Source organism: Cololabis saira, chromosome 9 (assembly GCF_033807715.1).
Source record: "Cololabis saira isolate AMF1-May2022 chromosome 9, fColSai1.1, whole genome shotgun sequence".
Lineage (NCBI taxonomy): Eukaryota > Metazoa > Chordata > Actinopteri > Beloniformes > Belonidae > Cololabis > Cololabis saira.
In genome coordinates this window covers 716,975-737,985 of record NC_084595.1, presented here as the reverse complement: position 1 = coordinate 737,985, position 21,011 = coordinate 716,975, and the positions used below count along the sequence as shown (strand labels likewise).

At 43.8% G+C, this 21,011-nt stretch overlaps 1 protein-coding gene across 1 annotated transcript in view; it reads left to right on the top strand.

The window, feature by feature from the left end:
• LOC133451339 (protein HIRA) overlaps positions 1-20,095 on the top strand; it is a 42,690-nt gene extending 22,595 nt beyond the window's left edge. Inside the window, 12 exon segments of the mRNA XM_061730308.1 lie at positions 534-619; positions 2,604-2,792; positions 3,542-3,679; positions 4,371-4,707; positions 6,838-6,986; positions 7,549-7,710; positions 7,786-7,844; positions 14,549-14,654; positions 16,148-16,270; positions 17,907-18,070; positions 18,196-18,284; positions 19,231-20,095. Of these exon segments, the coding sequence (XP_061586292.1) occupies positions 534-619; positions 2,604-2,792; positions 3,542-3,679; positions 4,371-4,707; positions 6,838-6,986; positions 7,549-7,710; positions 7,786-7,844; positions 14,549-14,654; positions 16,148-16,270; positions 17,907-18,070; positions 18,196-18,284; positions 19,231-19,344 (1,716 nt within the window). The 3' untranslated portion in view covers positions 19,345-20,095.
• Positions 20,096-21,011: the final 916 nt, after the last annotated feature.

Sequence of the window (21,011 nt, the reverse complement as noted above, 5' to 3'; positions counted from 1 at the left end):
TTCCATGTAAACCTCAATTCAGAATTACTATTTCCAGAATCAGAAGTCAGAATCAGAAAGGGGGGTTTATTGCCAAGTTTGTCAACACACACAAGGAATTTGTTGTGGTGATTGGTGCAATACAGTAAAAATAAAAATAAAAAATAAAAATATAAAAGCAAACAAATATATATGGAGATAAACTAAGAGATAGAATAAAGTAAAATGTATAACAGAAATAAACAGAAATGTACAATATGAGGATTAAAAAGTTCCATGTAAACTCCAAGGAAAATAGTTTAATTCTGAATAATTAATTCCGAATTAAAAAACATCATGTAACCGTGGCCATTGATAGACTCTTGTATCACAATTTCCATGTTTGAAATCCATTAAAAGTATATGAATAAAAATGTTCATTAACCTTCACACAGCTCCTGGCTGGCTCGCCAATTTATGTAGCACAAATAATCAGGCCGTGGCCAATGATCTGTTATTGATCTGTTATTGATCTGTTATTGATTTGTCATTGATTTGTGATTGATTTGTTCCAGAACCTCCTGAAGAAGCAGGTGGAGACCAGAACGGCCGACGGCAGGAGAAGAATCACGCCGCTGTGCATCGCTCAGCTGGACACGGGGTGAGAACCGGAACCAGAACCAGAACCAGCCCCTCAACGCCTGAAATAAGGCCTTTAAATGTCCTGATTAGTCTTAAATCTCTTAACTTTAGAGGGAATTAATCCAGTCATCATTAAAAAGTTTATTTCACCGTTTTGAGGAGGAGGTTCTAAATCTGTGTTGCCAGGTTGGACAAGTTTCAGCCCTGAAAAATATATATTTATCCTGCTTCTCCTGGTTTTTACTAAATATTTAGGAGAAATTATCAACAAAAAAAGTAGCCATTATGGCAGAGAAAAGTAGAAACTTACACAATAAACTCGGATATTTGATTTGCTTTAATCTGCTCAATTTAATTGTAGTCTTTGTTTGTATCCTGAACGTTTTATGGGAGTTTTAAAGCTTGAAATGTGTTACACATTTAATAATTGATTGGTTTTATCATAGAGAATGTTTGAGTCGGGCTGGTTTTTCATTATTCCGGCGGGTTTTATGTCACATTTGGGCTGGAACCTGTCAGTCAGATCTGGCAACCTGGACCTCAGCGCTGGATTTCTTAGTGACTTAAAAAGTCTTAAATTCAATTTTTGCTAAAATAAGGCCTCTTAAATGTCTTAATTTGTCTTAAATAGCAATCCAAACGTCTTAATTTTAGAGGGCATGTATCCAGTCATCATTAAAAAGTTTATTTCATCGTTTTGAGGAGAATCTCCTGCGGAGGGTCTAAATCTGTGTTGCCAGGTTGGGCAAGTTTCAGCCCTGAAAAAATATATATCTGGGCTGCTTTTCCGGTTTTTTACTAAATATTTAGGAGAAATTGTCAACACAAAAGTTTCCATTATAGCAGAGAAAAGTAGAAACTTACAGAATCAACTCTCTGATATTTGATCTGCTTTACTCTACTCAATTTAATTGTGGTCTTTGTTTGGAGCCTGAACTTGAAATGTATTATGCATTTAATAATGTACGTTGTTATCATAGAGAATGTTCGATTTGAGCTGGTTTTTCATTATTTCGGTGGGTTTTACGTCACATTTGAGCTGGAACTTGTCAGATCTGGCAACCTGGACCTCTGCGCTGGATTTCTTAGTGACTTAATGTCTTTCTGGTCTTAAATTTAGTTTGAAAATGGTGTTAAAAAGTCATAAATTTACCTCAGTCAAACCTGCAGACGCCCTGCAGCACAGAAACCTCCCAACTGCTGCAGGTGGGGTTCTGGTAGCCTGATTATTTGTGCTACATAAAATTGGCGAGCCAGCCAGGAGCTGTGTGAAGGTTAATGAACATTGTCATTGATATACTGTTAAGGCACAGGTGTCAAACTGAATCCCAGAAGGGCCGGTGTCCTGCATGTTTTAGATGTTTCACTGCTTTAACACACCTGATTCTAATTAATCATCGTCACCAGCTTGTCATCAAAGTCTGGATACTTCTGTTGATGGCACAGTCACTTGTATCATGGTGCAATGAAGCATCCATCAACGGCCACGGTTACATGATGTTGTGTAATTCAGAATTAATTATTCAGAATTAAATAATTCAGAATTAAACTATTTTCCTTCGAGTTTATATGGAAATAGTCATTCTGAATTGAGGTTTACATGGAAAACAAGTTTTTTCAAAAAAAAAATGTAAATTTTTCTTTTTAAATTTTTTTTTATTAATTTGTTTTATTATTTGTTTGTTTGTTTTTTTATTTATATTTTATATTAAAAGTTTCTTTTTATTTTAATTAATTATCTTTTTAATTGATTTATTTTTGAATTTATTATTATATTTCTATTTTTTTTTTCTTATTTCTTAATTTTTTTAAAATGTATTTATTTTTTTTAATTTATTTTCTTATTTGAGTGTATACATCGCAGAATTATTCTATTCGGATTTAAAATCGGAATAAACCACCCACTTTGGAATTAAGTCTAATTGGGAATGACCATTTTCATTGGGAATCAGGGTTTTACGTGGTCATTTTTACTGGTTTTAAATGGCATTGAATCTCTGCAGGGACTTCTCCCCGGCGTTGTTCAACAGCGCCCCCATCCTGCCGTCCGGCTCGTCTCTGTCCAACCAGCTGAACCCGGCGCTGAACTCGGACTCCAGAGACCCGGTCCCGGTGCTGGTCCCGGTCCAGGTCCCGGGTCCGGGTTCAGGACTCCGGACCACCCAGGACCCCAGCAAGGACGACAAGGATGAGTAAGTTTAATTTAGTTTAGTCTATTGGTCCTTTCAATTCCCACAAACCCAAAGTACAGCTGTAATTCGTTGGTGATATACAAAAAAAAGATCATTTTTGGTGTATGTGTATATGTGTGTGTGTGTATATATATATATATATATATATATATATATATATATATATATATATATATATATATATATACAAATAAATGTTAGCTTTTATAAACTAGTGCAATGTCATAACTAAATATCATTTCATACAGTATTTGTAAAAGCAATAATACAATAGTACATACACATATACACGCATACTGTGTGTATATACATATATACATACACACACATGTCCACAGGTACATGCCTATGTGTTTTATCCCTTTGTTTTATATGTATTAATCATTTAGTATTTCTAGTAATAACTGCTCCACATGTTCATTTGTGTATCAGCTGTTCCACAGATTAATCCTGTCACTGAGATAATCGTTGTTTAACATTGGTTCTTTGTTTTCCAGAACATTTATGTTCCTCTTAGTTCATAATTCAGGAAGTATTCTATTGTTGATTTTTAAGATAAATTGCGCTGTTTTACGGTCCATTAAATCTCTGAATTTTAGCACATTTGAATTGAAGTAAAAGTAAGCAGCCCGTCATGGCCGCCCCAGGCCCCGCCCCCTGACTCTGACTCCGCCCCCTGACTCACCCTGACTCCGCCCCTGACTCACTCTGACTCCGCCCCCTGACTCTGACTCCGCCCCCTCTTCCAGGGTCAAGGCCGGCCTGCTGCTAAGCTCCGCCTCCAAGATGGAGCCCATGAAGGCGCTGGACTCCAGGTTCACCGAGAGGTCAAAGGCCACGCCGGGCGTCGCTATCGCCTCCACGGCGGGACTGGGACCTGCAGACGGGTTAGTTAACGTCTAGTTAGTGCTAGTTAACACTAGTTAGTGCTAGTTAACACTAGTTAGTGCTGGTTAACCTCTAGTTAACACTAGTTAGTGCTGGTTAACACTAGTTAGTGTTAGTTAACCTCTAGTTAGTGCTAGTTAACCTCTAGTTAGTGCTATTTAGCCTCTAGTTAGTGTTAGTCAACCTCTAACACTAGTTAGTGCTGGTTAACATCTAGTTAGTGCTAGTTCATATCTAGTTAACCTCTAGTTAGTACTAGTTAACATCTAGTTAACCGCTAGTTAACATCTAGTTAGTGCCAGTTAACCTTTGGTTAGTGTTAGTTAACCTCTAGTTAGTGTTTAGTAAACCTCTAGGTAGTACTAGTTAACACTAGTTAACCTCTAGTTAGTGCTAGTTAGCCTCTACTTAACCTCTAATTAGTGCTAGTTAACGTCTAGTTAGTGCTAGTCAATCTTTAGTTAGTGTTAGTTAATCTCTAGTTAGTGTTTAGTAAACCTCTAGGTAGTACTAGGTAGTACTAGTTAACCTCTAGTTAGTGTTAGTTAACCTCTATTTAACCTCTAGTTAGTGCTAGTAAACCTCTAGTTAGCACTAGTTGACCTCTAGTTAGTGTTAGTTAACCTCTACTTAACCTCTAGTTAGTTCTAGTTAACCTCTAGTTAGTGTTAACTGTCCTTGTCCCTCCAGCCGGCCGCGGGACGCCGTCTCCGCCTGCAGAGACGCTAACAAGTCCAAGGACGACACGAGCAGCGACAGCGAGGACAAGATGGCCGCCATCAACAAGAACCTGGCGTTCGGCAAGAGGAAGGCGGAGCTTCTGCTGGACGGGGCGGAGGTGGTGGAGAAGAGGAAGAAGGGCCGGCCCCGCAAGGACAAGATGGCCACCGCCGCCCCCCAGCCCTTCCCCCCGGGGGCCCCGGGGCCCGACGGGGGGGCCAGCAGGACGGCGGCACCGCCGCTAGCCGCCGCCGCGGCTACGCTCAAGCTGCCGACGCCCAGCACCCAGAAGGCCTTCAGCCTGCAGGTAAGGCCACGCCCCCCCGGGGCACTAGGACCTGGGGGCGGAGCAGGGCTCAGCTTCACGCTGGAGTTCCCCAGGGCTTTAGGCGTTAGCCAGCTAGCGCTAGCCGCTAACGGCCCCTCGTTGTCAGCTAGCGTTAGCCAGCTAGCGCTAGCTGCTAACAGCCCCTCGTTGTCAGCTAGCGCTAGCTGCTAATGGCTCCTTGTTGTCAGCTAGCATTAGCCAACTAGCGCTAGCCGCTAATGGCTCCTCGTTGTCAGCTAGCGTTAGCCAGCTAGCGCTAGCCGCTAACGGCCCCTCGTTGTCAGCTAGTGCTAGCCAGCTAGTGCTAGCTGCTAACGGCTCCTCGTTGTTAGCTACGGACTGATACGACTCGAGGCAACAACTGGCTGAATAATTGTACGGTGTATTTAATATTGATATTTAATTATTAATAATTACTACAAATATTTATATTTAATTATTTAAATATTAATGTTTTATTTTAATATGTAATGAAAGAAATATTAATATTTTATATTAATTAATTAAATATTTGTATGTTCAATATCAATATTTAATAATATATAATTAACTAGACAATTTCCTCGCAGAAATTTCGAGAGTGCCACGGCGGGCTGCTGCACATTTGTGTACATTTTACAAGCAATAAAGGTGAAGGACTCAATACCGAGTCCAATGACACCACCCATGACTCTCTATGTCAAACCATTCAAAAGTTATTACAGAAAATATGTAATAGGCTAACAGAACAGCTAACGGCACCGCTAACGGCACCGCTAACGGGGCCACTAACGGGGCCGCTAACGGTGTGTGTGTGTGTTTAAGGGAGGAGTATTTAATATATATATAAAATATTTATATATAATAATTAATATACATTTTTGCCTTGTGACAAGCCTCAAATCACTCCACTTTGTGATCAAACCATAGCTCTTAGCAGAAAATCGAAAACATCGTGAGAGACACAGAACCCAGCAGATTTGGACAATCTAATTTTTATTCAGATATTCCTTAAAATGTCTGAGTAACGGCATTTCGAAAACAAAGTGAGATTTTTTTTGAAGAAATAATTTTTTAACATTGCAGTCAATGGAGACCGAGGCAGGAATTTGCGTGTCTGTTAGCCCCCCCGTTTAAATTTTGTGCATACCCTGCCTGTCAAAGTCACATTTTATGAATCCCAACATCTATGTCTACATTTTGACCAAAAATTATTTATCCAGCTTTTACAGTTCGGCCGTGAGCTCGAGTTACAAATAAAAATTATCGTAATTTTTTGAATGTTTCGCTCGCTCTAAACAATTCACTCTAGATTTGACAAAAAAGTGATTTCCAGTCCTCGCTTGAGGGCTCATATCTTGAAAAGTGTACATTTTAGGAAAAAACAGTTTCAGGTTTGGAGAGAGAAGAGAAGTTTTCCTCCGTTTTGAAGTTTGAATGACAGTTCCACGTGCAAGTATGAGCAAGTTAGATGACTCAGAAAAAAGATGAATTTCTTCTTTTTTTTTCTCGACATTTTCCCATCCGCTTTTAATGGGGCCACACAAATACATGCGAAAATAGTTCCCCATTAGTTTGGAAATTTGGAAATGTTTTTGCACTTCATGCAAAAACTATTTGTGCCATCGCTCTGAAAATCCACAGGACTGTAGTTAAATTCAGGGCCTACAACTTTCTAAATCGGTTCCGAATTTTTCGAGTAACGGTGTGCGAGTGGTGAGGCCCCAAAGTTCTCCCAATGCGTTCCGGATGGCGCTAAAAGCGCACGTTTGTGCACGTTGCGCAAAAACGTGCACGTCAATCGCTAATAAAAGTCATAGCACACGATTCCCGCTTAAGGCGCACGTTTCTACGTTTTTACTTTTCGCGTTTTCTCAAAGCTGTGGGAGGAGTAGCGAACCGAAGTTTTGTCCGGAAAATGAATAAGAAAAATAAACCCGCAGGATAACATTAGTTTCCTCCTCTATTGCTATTGCATAGCTTTGGAGCAGGAGTGCCTCTTGCTGCAGCCGTGGCACTAACTAATATATAATTTTATATTAATTTATTTCTGTGTGTGTGTGTGTGTGTGTGTGTGTGTGTGTGTGTGTGTGTGTGTGTGTGTGTGTGTGTGTGTGTGTGTGTGTCCAGGTGAGCTCGGATCCCTCCGTGTTCCTGGAGGTTGAGAACGACGTGTCGGTGGTTGCCGGTTCAAAGCTCAGCCAGTTGAGATGCAGCAGAGACGGACGAGACTGGAACACACTGCTGCCTTGCTCGGTGGTGACGGCAGCCGGGAGCAGGTACACACTTATACACACATACACAACTACACGCACACAAATACACAGGTCCTGACACCTCCAGGGTCCTAACGCCCCCTGTTTCTCCACCCAGCGAGGTGCTAGCCGTGGCCTGGTCTCCCCCAGGTCCTAACGCCCCCCCTGTTTCTCCCCCAGTGAGGTCCTAGCCGTGGCCTGGTCTCCCCCAGGTCCTAACGCCCCCTGTTTCTCCCCCCAGTGAGGTGCTAGCCGTGGCCTGCGAGGACAGGATGTTGTCCGTCTCCCCCAGGTCCTAACGCCCCCTGTTTCTCCCCCCAGCTCCCCCAGGTCCTAACGCCCCCTGTGTTTCTCCCCCCAGTGAGGTCCTAGCCGTGGCCTGGCCGTCTCCCCCAGGTCCTAACGCCCCCTGTTTCTCCCCCCAGTGAGGTGCTAGCCGTGGCCTGCGAGGACAGGATGTTGTCCGTCTCCCCCAGGTCCTAACGCCCCCCTGTTTCTCCCCCTAGCGAGGTGCTAGCCGTGGCCTGCGAGGATAGGATGTTGTCCGTCTCCCCCAGGTCCTAACGCCCCCTGTTTCTCCCCCCAGTGAGGTCCTAGCCGTGGCCTGCGAGGACAGGATGTTGTCCGTCTTCTCCTCCTGCGGACGGAGGCTCCTCCCCTCCATCCAGCTGGCCACGCCCATCTCCGCCCTGCACTGCTCCGCCCACTTCGTCATGGCTCTGACGTCGGGAGCGGCGCTGTCCGTCTGGTGGGTGTCGTTAGCGTGTTAGCATGTTAGCGTGACGCGGGACGGGCTGCTAACGGCTAACGTTTGTGTCCGCAGGGACGTTCAAAAACAGACGGCTCTGGTGAGGAACGAATCACTGATGACCATCCTGGCCGGTGAGACTCCGCCCACCTGGTTACTAGCACTAACTAGAGGTTAACTAGCACTAACTAGAGGTTAACTAGCACTAACTAGAGGTTTACTAACACTAACTAGAGGTTTACTAACACTAACTAGAGGTTAACTAGCACTAACTAGAGGTTAACTAACACTAACTAGAGGTTTACTAACACTAACTAGAGGTTTACTAACACTAACTAGAGGTTTACTAACACTAACTAGAGGTTAACTAGCACTAACTAGAGGTTAACTAGCACTAACTACAGGTTAACTAGCACTAACTAGAGGTTTACTAACACTAACTAGAGGTTTACTAGCACTGACTAGAGGATAACTAGCACTAACTAGAGGATAACTAGCACTAACTAGAGGTTAACTAGCACTAACTAGAGGTTTACTAGCATGAACTATAGGTTAACTAGCACTAACTAGAGGTTAACTAGCACTAACTAGAGGTTTACTAGCACTAACTAGAGGTTTACTAGCACTAACTAGAGGTTAACTAACACTAATTAGAGGTTAACTGTCAGACCCCTGGCTCAGGTATGGGTTTAAAACATAAAGATGGCAAGGCACGCAAGTGGGCAAGGTTTACAATAGTTTTATTCCCCCCAAGTGATAGCATGTGAACAATACAAAAGAGGACCAAAATCTGAAAATATAACATAAAAACCATTTTAACTTCATACTATACTGTATACTGTACATAATGTAAATCAAATTCATTTTAAGCTATTTATAATCACTCATTTTAAATACATAATATATTTATATTATATTAAATTATTATCTATTTATATATACGTATTGATTATAAGTATTAAATAGCACATTATATTCATTAGCTCTTAGTCTTAGCTTTTCATTTCATAAATCAGGCCTTTTAAATAAACAAAAATCATTTAACCAAATGAAAAGATCTAGATCAAACAAACACAATGCATTCAAATAATCACCTCCTCAGAGAACAAAGACACGCCCGGACACCAGCACAGACAGCAGTTCACTCTTGACAGTGAGCTGCCATCTCTGTCTGTCTTTTAAAGATGCCCTGGCTCCACCCACATTGACAGGCCCACATGGAGAGGGGTGTCAGAATAGTTCATTCACAACAGCACTGTAGAATTGTTCATTTCATGTCATTTTCATTGTACTCAGTCTTTTCTATAACATCCAGTATTCCTCCATGAAAGTCCAGAATCCCTCCATGATCCATATGATTCCTCTTCATAGAAGTCCAGTATCCTCCAGTTGGTATGGCCCAAATAGGCCTCATTAGTGTCACATTAGTGTTCAGCCTTGCATCTCCTCTTAAAGGCACAGCGTCCCATTACTCTGGCCTGTTGCTCTGGCCATGTAACAGTGACAGGGGGGGTCAGACTGTCACATTACCTCCCTCCTCCCCAGCGACGGCAAGTTCAGGGAGACGAGACAGGTAGTCAGCTAGGAGATTCGTTTTCCCAGCTCTGTGTGTGATATTGAAACAATATGGCTGTAGCGCCAGATACCATCTTGTGACACGAGAGTTTTTATCCTTCATGGAATTGATCCAGCTCAATGCACGGTGGTCAGTTTCCAGATCAAAGGTCCTTCCGAGAAGATAATAGCGAAGACTGTCCAATGCCCACTTAATGGCAAGACATTCTTTCTCAATGGCCGAGTACCTAGTTTCTCTCGGCTGCAATTTACGGCTCAAATAGAGAAGTGGTTGCTCTTCACCCTCCTGTCCATGTGCTAGTACGGCTCCAAGGCCCACTCCCGAGGCATCAACTTGAACAAGGAATCTCTGGTTAAAGTCAGGACTTTGCAAGACAGGGGAAGAGCACAAGAGAGCTTTGAGATTTGTGAACGCAGTTTCACATTCTTCGGTCCATTTCACTGGATTAGGGGAGTTTTTAGTAGTCAGATTGACCAGAGGGGCGGTGATGGTGGAGAAGTGGGGGACAAATCGCCTGTACCACCCAGAGAGACCCAAGAATGACCGGACCTGTTTCTTTGTCCGCGGTCTAGGACTGTCTCTGATGGCCTTCACTTTGTCCACCTGGGGACGTATTTGCCCGTTACCAAGATGGTACCCGAGGTAACAAACTTCTCGTTTGGCCCACTCACATTTCTGGGAATTCAGGGTGAGCCCAGCGGAATGGATCTGCTGCAGGACCTGACGTAGGTGGGAAAGATGGTCTTCCCAGGAAGTGCTAAAGACCACCACGTCATCCAGATAAGCAGCACAGAACTGGCCACACCCCTGAAGAGCTCGGTCCATTAACCGCTGAAATGTGGCAGGGGCCCCGTGAAGCCCAAACGGCATGACAGTGTATTGATAGAGCCCCTTTGGACCACGAAAGGCTGTGTACTCCCTTGACTCCTTCTCTAAGGGCACTTGCCAATATCCCTTACATAGGTCAAGGGTGGTAATAAAAACAGCTTTGCCCAGTTTCTCAAGAAGTTCATCAATTCGTGGCATAGGATATGCATCGAACTTTGAAACTGCATTTACTTTGCGTAGGTCATTACAGAGTCTTATAGTATTGTCTTTCTTAGGAACAAGAACAATGGGATTACACCACTCACTGTTGGAAGGTTCGATCACTCCTAAATCCAGCATGGTTTGAATCTCATTGTTGAGGGGCTCCACCATTCGCTCAGGGACTCTGTAAGGACGTTGGCGGATAGGTGTGCGGGTTTTCAAATGAATCACATGCTCTATTAGGTCTGTTTTCCCAGGCTGTCCACTGAACAGGTCTGGGAACTCCCCACACACCTGCAAGAATTCATGGGCAGAATGTGCAGACAGGTGACTCACATCCGGTTGCTGTGCAGTTGTGAGCATGGACAGATCAGTCTCTTCCACGGAATCCTCCATTTCCACTTCTCGTGCCAGCATCACCTTTTCCACGTCAGGAAGCGGCTCCAGCCCTGGCTGGGCTTTCTGAGACCGGGTAAGTACAGGATAAGCCTCTTGTATGGCTGTGGTTGCACCAGACCTCCCTCGCTGCCGGTGGGCTTGACGTATAAGATCATTGAGAATGGGCAAGTCTCGGCCCAAGATCATGTCATGGGGCAGGTTGTCAAGAACCCCAACACGGAGCAAGAAAGCCTGGTCTTCAACGACAATAGTCACATCTGTCACAGGATATGGCCTCTGATCTCCATGAACACACTGGATAGCTGTGGCATGCTGGTAATCAAGAGTGCCAAGAGAAACAAAGGACTTGTTAAGGAGGGTCATAGAGCTACCGGTGTCAAGCAGTGCTTGCACATGTTGACCATTGACACGAGCTGGCATCATGATCGGCTCAGTGTCAGATTCAAGCTCAGATTCAGGATCGGGCACAAGGGGTGGTGCCATGACTGACGCTGGAACAGATGGGTGAGGCACATGACAGAGGCCGGACAGCTTAGGACCTTTCAGGGGGCAGACTGCGGCCCAGTGCCCTGGCTGTTGACAGTGGTAGCAGATCAACTCTTTCACTGGACCCGACTTGGAGACACTCCTCGTCTCCGCTACGGTGGCTTGACCACCCACTTGACCACTCACTTTGCGGTCTCCTCTCTGTGGCGGGTCAGCTGTTTCTTGGGACGCTACCCCTTTCTGTTGTCTCGGCGGCCTCAGGCCTTTACGGGCGTTGAGATACTGCCCAGCAAGTTTGGCTGCAGTAAGCCCATCATCTGGCTCATGTTCTTTGATCCAAGTTTTCAAGTCAATAGGCACCATACGAAGGAACTGCTCAAGAATGAAAACCTCTGCAATGTCACCTTTGGACCGCTGCTCGGGCTTAACCCATCTGCGGTAGAGACCTTTAAGTCGGGTGTAAGTCTCCTTAGGAGATTCACCAGGGGGAATAAGAGTTGAACGAAACTGAAGTCTGTATGTCTCGGGAGAGATGTCAAACTTGGCAAGGAGGGCTTCTTTAAGGTTAGAATAGATGTTGGAAGCATCCTCCTCCATTGAGGAGTAGGCATCAAGGGCTTTCCCTGTTAAAAGAGGAACAAGCCTGCAGGCCCATTCAGCTGGCGGCCAGCCCCAAGTGCGAGCAATACGCTCAAAGCGAACAAGAAAGTTCTCAATGTCTTCACCTTGTTGAAAAGGAAACATCTTTGGGCCTTGACGCATGGGCAGGTCGCTGTGGGCTACAGGCTGCGAAAAAGCTATTGGCAGCGAAGATGGATGCTCGGCGGGCGAAGTGTTAAGAGATGGATACTCTGCGGTCGAAGTGTTAAGTGGCAGCCGGGCCCTGGGTGCGGGCGATGGCACACGGAGAGCATGGCTAGTTGTAGGGTTAGCATTGTGGCCAGCTTCACCCACATGGGCCGGTTGGGAGGGTGCTTGCGTAGCGCTAGGCGCTGTAATTGCGGATTTCAGCTGCTGGAGCTCACGAACAAGGACAGCTTCTCTTTGTTGCTGCCCTAGCAGAAAGTCTTTGAACATGCTAGCCAGTGACGGTTCACCTGGCCACGGTGGCTCCTCAGACGGCCTAACCCTTCCATGTCCTCTTCTGATCTTGCTCCTAGCACTTCCTATATCCACAGAATGTGCAGCTTCCTCCTCCACCTCCGTGTTCCACTCGACGTCCTCCTCCGCCTCCTTGTTCCACTTGACGTCCTCCGCAGTGGCCTCCTCGTCGAACGCCAACGCCATGGCACCTCCGATGGCCCCATCCTCAGTCCCCTCTTGCATTGTCACATCTACCACTTGGGATCGTAAACCACTACGAGCTCTACCTCTGCCCGGTTTGTATGAATAACCCTTGCGGCCTGCCATCCCACCACTGCCACCAAATGTCAGACCCCTGGCTCAGGTATGGGTTTAAAACATAAAGATGGCAAGGCACGCAAGTGGGCAAGGTTTACAATAGTTTTATTCCCCCCAAGTGATAGCATGTGAACAATACAAAAGAGGACCAAAATCTGAAAATATAACATAAAAACCATTTTAACTTCATACTATACTGTATACTGTACATAATGTAAATCAAATTCATTTTAAGCTATTTATAATCACTCATTTTAAATACATAATATATTTATATTATATTAAATTATTATCTATTTATATATACGTATTGATTATAAGTATTAAATAGCACATTATATTCATTAGCTCTTAGTCTTAGCTTTTCATTTCATAAATCAGGCCTTTTAAATAAACAAAAATCATTTAACCAAATGAAAAGATCTAGATCAAACAAACACAATGCATTCAAATAATCACCTCCTCAGAGAACAAAGACACGCCCGGACACCAGCACAGACAGCAGTTCACTCTTGACAGTGAGCTGCCATCTCTGTCTGTCTTTTAAAGATGCCCTGGCTCCACCCACATTGACAGGCCCACATGGAGAGGGGTGTCAGAATAGTTCATTCACAACAGCACTGTAGAATTGTTCATTTCATGTCATTTTCATTGTACTCAGTCTTTTCTATAACATCCAGTATTCCTCCATGAAAGTCCAGAATCCCTCCATGATCCATATGATTCCTCTTCATAGAAGTCCAGTATCCCTCTGTGATCCAGACTATCCTCCAGTTGGTATGGCCCAAATAGGCCTCATTAGTGTCACATTAGTGTTCAGCCTTGCATCTCCTCTTAAAGGCACAGCGTCCCATTACTCTGGCCTGTTGCTCTGGCCATGTAACAGTGACAGGGGGGGTCAGACTGTCACATTAACTAACACTAACTAGAGGTTAACTAACACTAACTAGAGGTTTAAACACTAACTAGAGGTTAACTAGCACTGACTAGAGGTTTATTAACACTAACTAGAGGTTTAAACACTAACTAGAGGTTTAAACACTAACTAGAGGTTTAAACACTAACTAGAGGTTTAAACACTAACTAGAGGTTTACTAACACTAACTAGAGGTTTACTAGCACGAACTAGAGGTTTACTAGCACTAACTAGAGGTTAACTAGCACTAACTAGAGGTTAACTAGCACTAACTAGAGGTTAACCAGCACTAACTAGAGGTTTACTAGCACTAACTAGAGGTTAACTAGCACTAACTAGAGGTTTACTAGCACTAACTAGTAGTGGGTTTACTAGCACTATCTAGTAGTTGGTTAACTAGTACTAACTAGTGGTTTACTAGCACTAACTAGAGGTTTACTAAACATTAACTAGAGGTTAACCAGCACTAACTTGATGTTTACTAGCACTAACTAGAGGTTTACTAGCACCAACTAGTAGTGGGTTTACTAGCACCAACTAGTAGTGGTTAACTAGTACTAACTAGTAGTTGGTTACCCAGCACTAACTAGTAGTGGGTTAACTAGTACTAACTAGTAGTGGGTAACTAGTACTAACTAGTAGCGGGTTAAATATTACTAACTAGTAGTGGGTTATCCGGTACTAACTAGTAGTGGGTTTACTAGCACTATCTAGTAGTTGGTTAACTAGTACTAACTAGTAGTGGGTTAACCAGTACTAACTAGTAGTGGGGTAACTAGTACTAACGAGTAGTGGTTATCCAGTACTAACTAGTAGCGGGTTAACTAGTACTAACTAGTAGTGGGTTAACTAGTACTAACTAGTAGTGGGTTATCCAGTACTAACTAGTAGTGGGTTAACTTGTACTAACTAGTAGCGGGTAAACTATTACTAACTAGTACCTGGTAAACTATTACTAACTAGTACCTGGTAAACTATTACTAACTAGTACCTGGTTAACCAGTACTAACTAGTACCTGGTCTCTCCTCAGGTGGTGACGTCAGCGTGTCCCAGTCTCTGCTGACTCAGCACGGCGTCCCCGTCATCGGTTTGTCCAACGGAAAATCCTTCTGCTTCAGCTCGTCTCTGGAGACATGGTGAGGACGAGAACCGGTCTGAACCGGTCTCTGCTGGTCTCAGTTCCGTTAGCATCAAAATGAGCATAGTTATATGTATATATGTATATATATATATATATATATATATATATATATATATATATATATATATATATATATATATATATATGTATATATATATGTATATATATGTATATATATGTATATATATATGTGTATATATGTATATATATATGTATGTGTATGTATATATATATGTATGTATATATATATATGTATGTGTATGTATATATATATGTATGTATATATATATATGTATGTGTATGTATGTATATATGTATGTATATATATATATATATATATGTATGTATATATATATGTATGTATGTATGTATGTATATGTATATCTCAGAAACCGTAACAGCTAGCATGACGAGACTAAAATATGTTGTAGTTCAACACGTCCTGGATTTTTGAATGTTGAAATGATGTCTGTACGACAAACCGTTGTATTATGCTTTTGGAGATATTTATTAAAGGAGCTTGAGGCTCATTTTAAGAAATGAGACTCTCTAGCGCCACCCTTCACCACGACGGCCGTTGGGGGTACTGCAGCCAACAGTGAAGCCGGCACGGGAGAACGGGGAGAACGAGCATGCAGCGTCATGTGACGTCACATCCGCAGGACAGCGCGGGAAATTCGGGACCGAATTGCAGCACATTTTGCAGCAACAGCCTGTTCAAGGCAAAGGAGAGATACACTAGAGGAATCATTCTTTTTGGTTTGGAACGCTTCATCTGACATTATTACTAGAAAACTTAAAACGTTTACCAATTTTTTTCATAAATCCTGCCTCATGCTCCTTAACTATTCTAATTTTCAAGCTAACGGAAATCTGGACGCTTGTTGCTCGACAACACGATATCGCACAGACATCGATCCGACGTTAAAAGACTCGAGACGATGTGGACGACGACAAACTGAGGTTTCATTACGCTGTCGTTTACAGCTTTAGAGATATTGAAGCCAAACTGTCCCATGCTATCCTATGGGGCTTATTACCGTGGCAACAGAGACCTATGCGTTTGTTCCTGTGGGGCTTGTTACCGTGGCAACAGAAACCTATGCGTTTGTTCCTATGGGGCTTGTTACCGTGGCAACAGAAACCTATGCGTTTGTTCCTATGGGGCTTGTTACCGTGGCAACAGAAGCCTGTGCGTTTGTTCCTATGGGGCTTGTTACCGTGGCAACAGAGACCTATGCGTTTGTTCCTATGGGGCTTGTTACCGTGGCAACAGAAGCCTGTGCGTTTGTTCCTATGGGGCTTGTTGCCGTGGCAACAGAAGCCTGTGCATTATGGGTTTATTGTAACTCTCTGTTTGTGTCCAGGACTCTGGTTTGTTGTAATTAATAATAATAATAATAATAATAATTCTCTCTCTCTCCAGGACTCTGGTTTGTTGTAATTAATATTAATAATAATAATAATAATAATTCTCTCTCTCTCCAGGACTCTGGTGGCCGACAGGGCCGACTCGCTGGTCCAGGGCGCCGACTTCAGGAGCTGCCTGCCTTCCCATGATGCACCTGTGATCTCGGGCCCGCTGGCCGTCATGCAGGGCCGCCATCTCAAGTAGGTAGTCATGGTAACGGTTAACTAGAGGTTTATTAGCACTAACTAGAGGTTAACTAACACTAACTAGAGGTTAGCTAACACTAACTAGAGGTTAACCAGCACTAACAAGAGGTTAACTAGAGATTAACTAACACTAACTAGAGGTTAACCAGCACTAACAAGAGGTTAACTAGAGGTTAACTAACACTAACTACAGGTTTACTAAACACTAACTAATTTACTAACACTAACTAAAGGACTACCAGAACTAACTAGAGGTTAACTAGCACGAACTAGAGCTTAACTAGAACTAACTAAAGGTTAACTAGCACTAACTAAAGGTTAACTAGAGGTTAAACAGCACTAACTAGAGGTTAACCAACACTAACTAGAGGTTAACTAGAGGTTAACTAGCACTAACTGGAGGTTACCTAGACGTTAACCAACACTAACTAGAGGTTAACCAGCACTAACTACAGATTAACTAGAGGTTAACTAGCACTAACTAGAGGTTAAAAAACACTAACTAGAGGTTTACTAGCACTGACTAGAGGTTTATTAGTACTGACTAGAGGTTAACTAGCACTAACTAGAGGTTAATAAACACTAACTAGAGGTTTACTAGTACTGACTAGAGGTTAACTAGCACTAACTAGAGGTTTATAAGTACTAACTAGAGGTTAACTAGAGGTTAACCAGCACTAACTACAGGTTTACTAAACACTAACTAGTTTACTAACACTAAATGACTACCAGAACTAACTAGAGCTTAACTAGAGGTTAACCTGCACTAACTATAGGTTAACCAGCACTAACTAGAGGTTAACCAGCACTACCTAGAGGTTAACCAGCACTAACTAGAGGTTAAATAGCACTAACTAGATGTTAACTAGAGGTTAACTAGCACTAACTATAGGTTGACCATCAATAACTAGAGGTTAACTAGCACTAACTAGAGGTTAACTAGCACTAACTAGAGGTTAACCAGCACTAACTAGAGGTCAACCAGCACTAACTGGAGGTTAACTAGCACTAACTAGATGTTAACCAGCACTAACTAGACGTTAACTCGCTCTAACTAGAGGTTATCCAGCACTAACTGGAGGTTAACCAGCACTAACTAGAGGTTAACCAGCACTAACTAGAGGTTAACTAGCACTAACTAGAGGTTAACTAGCACTAACTAGAGGTTAACCAGCACTAACTAGAGGTCAACCAGCACTAACTGGAGGTTAACTAGCACTAACTAGATGTTAACCAGCACTAACTAGACGTTAACTCGCTCTAACTAGAGGTTATCCAGCACTAACTGGAGGTTAACTAACACTAATTAGAGGTTAACACTAACTAGAGGTTTACTAAACACTAACTAGAAGTTAACTAGCACTAACTAGAGGTTAACAAGCACTAACTGGAGGTTAACTAACACTAATTAGAGGTTAACACTAACTAGAGGTTTACTAAACACTAACTAGAGGTTAACTAGCACTAACTAGAGGTTATCACTAACTAGTCGTTAACCAGCACTAACTAGAGGTTAACTAACACTAACTAGAGGTTAACTAACACTAACTAGAGGTTAACTAACACTAACTAGTGGTTAATTATCACTAACTAGTAGTTAACCAGTACTAACTAGTCCTCTCTCTCCTAGCGCGGGCCGGCTAGCCTCCCGTCTGTCGTCCGTCCCCCACCAGCTGCAACAGAGCATGACGTTAGCATTCCTGGAGAACCAGCTAGCAGCTAGCCTAGCGCTGCAGTCGCCCGCCGAGTACCGGTACTGGCTGCTGGTGTACGCCCGCTTCCTGGTGCACGAAGGTGAGGGGGGGGCCCTGGGGGGGCTAGTACATGTGTGTATATCTCTACATGTATATTTATATATTTCTCTCCAGGGTTGGTATATTTGTACTTGTATATTTATATATTTCTATATTTCCCTCCAGGGTCGGAACAGCGTCTGCGTTTTCTCTGTAAGGAGCTTCTTGGTCCCGTCCACAAATCAGCAGCTTCATCCTGGGAGCCAACCACGCTGGTAGGAGACTGTTACCACGGCAACACACCTCCGTTACCACGGCAACACACCTCCGTTACCACGGCAACACACCTCCGTTACCACGGCAACACACCTCCGTTACCACGGCAACACACCTCCGTTACCACGGCAACACACCTCCGTTACCACGGCAACACACCTCCGTTACCACGGCAACACACCTCCGTTAACCACGGCGGCAACACACCTCCGTTACCACGGCAACACACCTCCGTTACCACGGCGACAACACACCTCCGTTAACCACGGCGACAACACACCTCTGTTACCACGGGAACACACCTCTGTTACCACGGCGACAACACACCTCCGTTACCACGGCGACAACACACCTCCGTTACCACGGCGACAACACACCTCCGTTACCACGGCGACAACACACCTCCGTTACCACGGCGACAACACACCTCCGTTACCACGGCGACAACACACCTCCGTTACCACGGCGACAACACACCTCCGTTACCACGGCGGCAACACACCTCCGTTACCATGGCGGCAACACACCTCCGTTACCACGGCGACACACCTCCGTTACCACGGGGACGACACACCTCCGTTACCAAGGAGATCAGACGGCTCGGTCAGTTTTGAAACAGGTCCACAGATGTTCCTGAGAGGGAAGGGCTAGTGGGGGCAGAGTCACTTGTTTACATTCCACCAGGGAGATTGTGACCAGAGCGATCGGCCAAACCGCCCTGTCAAGGTCAGATTATAGAATCAACAATTATATTGCAAACAGACAGACTCAGTAATTTTCCGTCTGCCTTCAGTCTCTGATTCATCAATGGCGACTCCTATCAGACGAATTTGTGATCAATTCCCGCCAAGCCGAGCTTCCAACTTCTCCAAGGTCTAACTAGTCTCCGCGGTAACGGTTCTAACTGTAACGGTTCTGGTTCTGATGTTGTGGTTCTGGTTCCAGGGTCTGCTGAAGCGGGACCTGCTGCAGGAGCTGCTGCCGGTGATCGGGGAGAACCTGCAGTTCCAGAGACTCTTCACCGAGTACCAGGACCAGCTGGAGCTGCTGAGGAAATGAGACCCGGGTCAGGTCTAGACCTGGTACTGGTCCAGAACCAGAACCAGGACCAGCTGGAGCTGCTGAGGGGGAAGTGAGACCCGGTCCTGGTCCTGGTCCAGACCCGGGTCTGGTCCGGGTCAGGTCTGGACCTGGTCCTGGACCAGCTGGAGCTGCTGAGGGGGAAGTGAGACCCGGTTCAGGTCCAGAGCTGGAACTGAACAGAACTGGATCGTCAGTCGCCCAGAACTTTCTTTGTTTTTACAGATTTGTCCTTTTCTTTTCTTGTAAATGTGGTTTTCTGACAAAAAACCTGGATCTGGACCAGGACCAGGTCTGGACCAGGTCTGGACCAGGACCAGGTCTTGACCAGGACCAGGACCAGGTCTGGACCAGGACCAGGTCTGGACCAGGACCAGGTCTGGACCAGGACCAGGTTCTAATCACCGTTTCCAGAACCTTCTAAAGAAGTTAATCATGTTTTTCCGGTTGTCGGTTCTGAAATCATGAAATCATGAAATCACAAAATGTCTCTTTTCTTTCCGGAATATTCTGGAAATGCAGGAGGCGGAGCTACTGCCCGGGGGCGGGGCTTCTGCTTCAGGAGGCGGGGCTTGAGCTCTGTCTGCGTCGTCATTTTTAAATGTTTAAATTGCTTTTTTTTCTTTTTTTTTGTTTCGTTTTCTAAAAAAGAAATAAGAGAAATAAAGTGAAGATGTAGAAGATTTTGCTTTTTCAAGAAACACGGTGAAAATAAACGACACAAGGGTTTTTGGTAAAAACTTCTGGTTCCGGGTCTTTATTTCCGGGTCTTTCTGAGTATTATTATTTATTAATTATTATCATTATTATTGTTAGGTTCCTAAATCAACATACATAAATTAATAACTTAGGAAAGACACAGAGACTGTTAAAGATTATTTTTCAGGCCTTCTGCAGAAGGGAAGCAAAGTCCGAGCTTGCAGAGCAACATGGCCCTCTCGATGCTCTCGACAAATGCTTGCTGGCTCCTTCTTTGCAGGAGGTATTTATTGGTAAAACTGACAGGCATGGGCTATGTTAAGACAACCAATGGTAGACAGTGGATGGACAATGGGAGGAAACAAACAGATAAACAGGACATTTCAGTTGAAGAACAACTAATCTATGTTCTGCAGAGCAAACAGACATCCTTTCTGTTGAGGGTTTTGAACAGAATATCCAACTGACCATGAGACAGTTGTGGACCAGCCCAAACCCCTGAGTAGTTTAGGGAGTGGTTGTTGTAACTGGTAACATGTGATAAGCATGTCTAAAACACAGTCAGCTCTTCAAGCTGACCCGATTCTGTTTTTCATAAGAACAAAACTTAATTCAAAAAGGTTGATTAACCTCACATTTCCCTCCTCTTGTTCTTAGGAAACTTCACAGAATGATACAGGTAGTGAAAACAGAACAGTACAAGAACAGTGATGAATGGATTCATAATTTCAGTCATTATGTCAGCATGACTCAGTAGTGAAAAGGTTCATTCCATCTCTCTCGCTTCTTTGCAGCTCGTTGTAGCCAGTCAGTTTGGGCTAGTCATCTTCAGGCCCGTGGCTGGTGAGATAGGCATCAGTTTCAAAAAGGTTGATTAACCTCACAATTATAAAGCACAGTATAAAAACACAAGTAACAAGATTGGTAATAGTACCAATTATAGTACC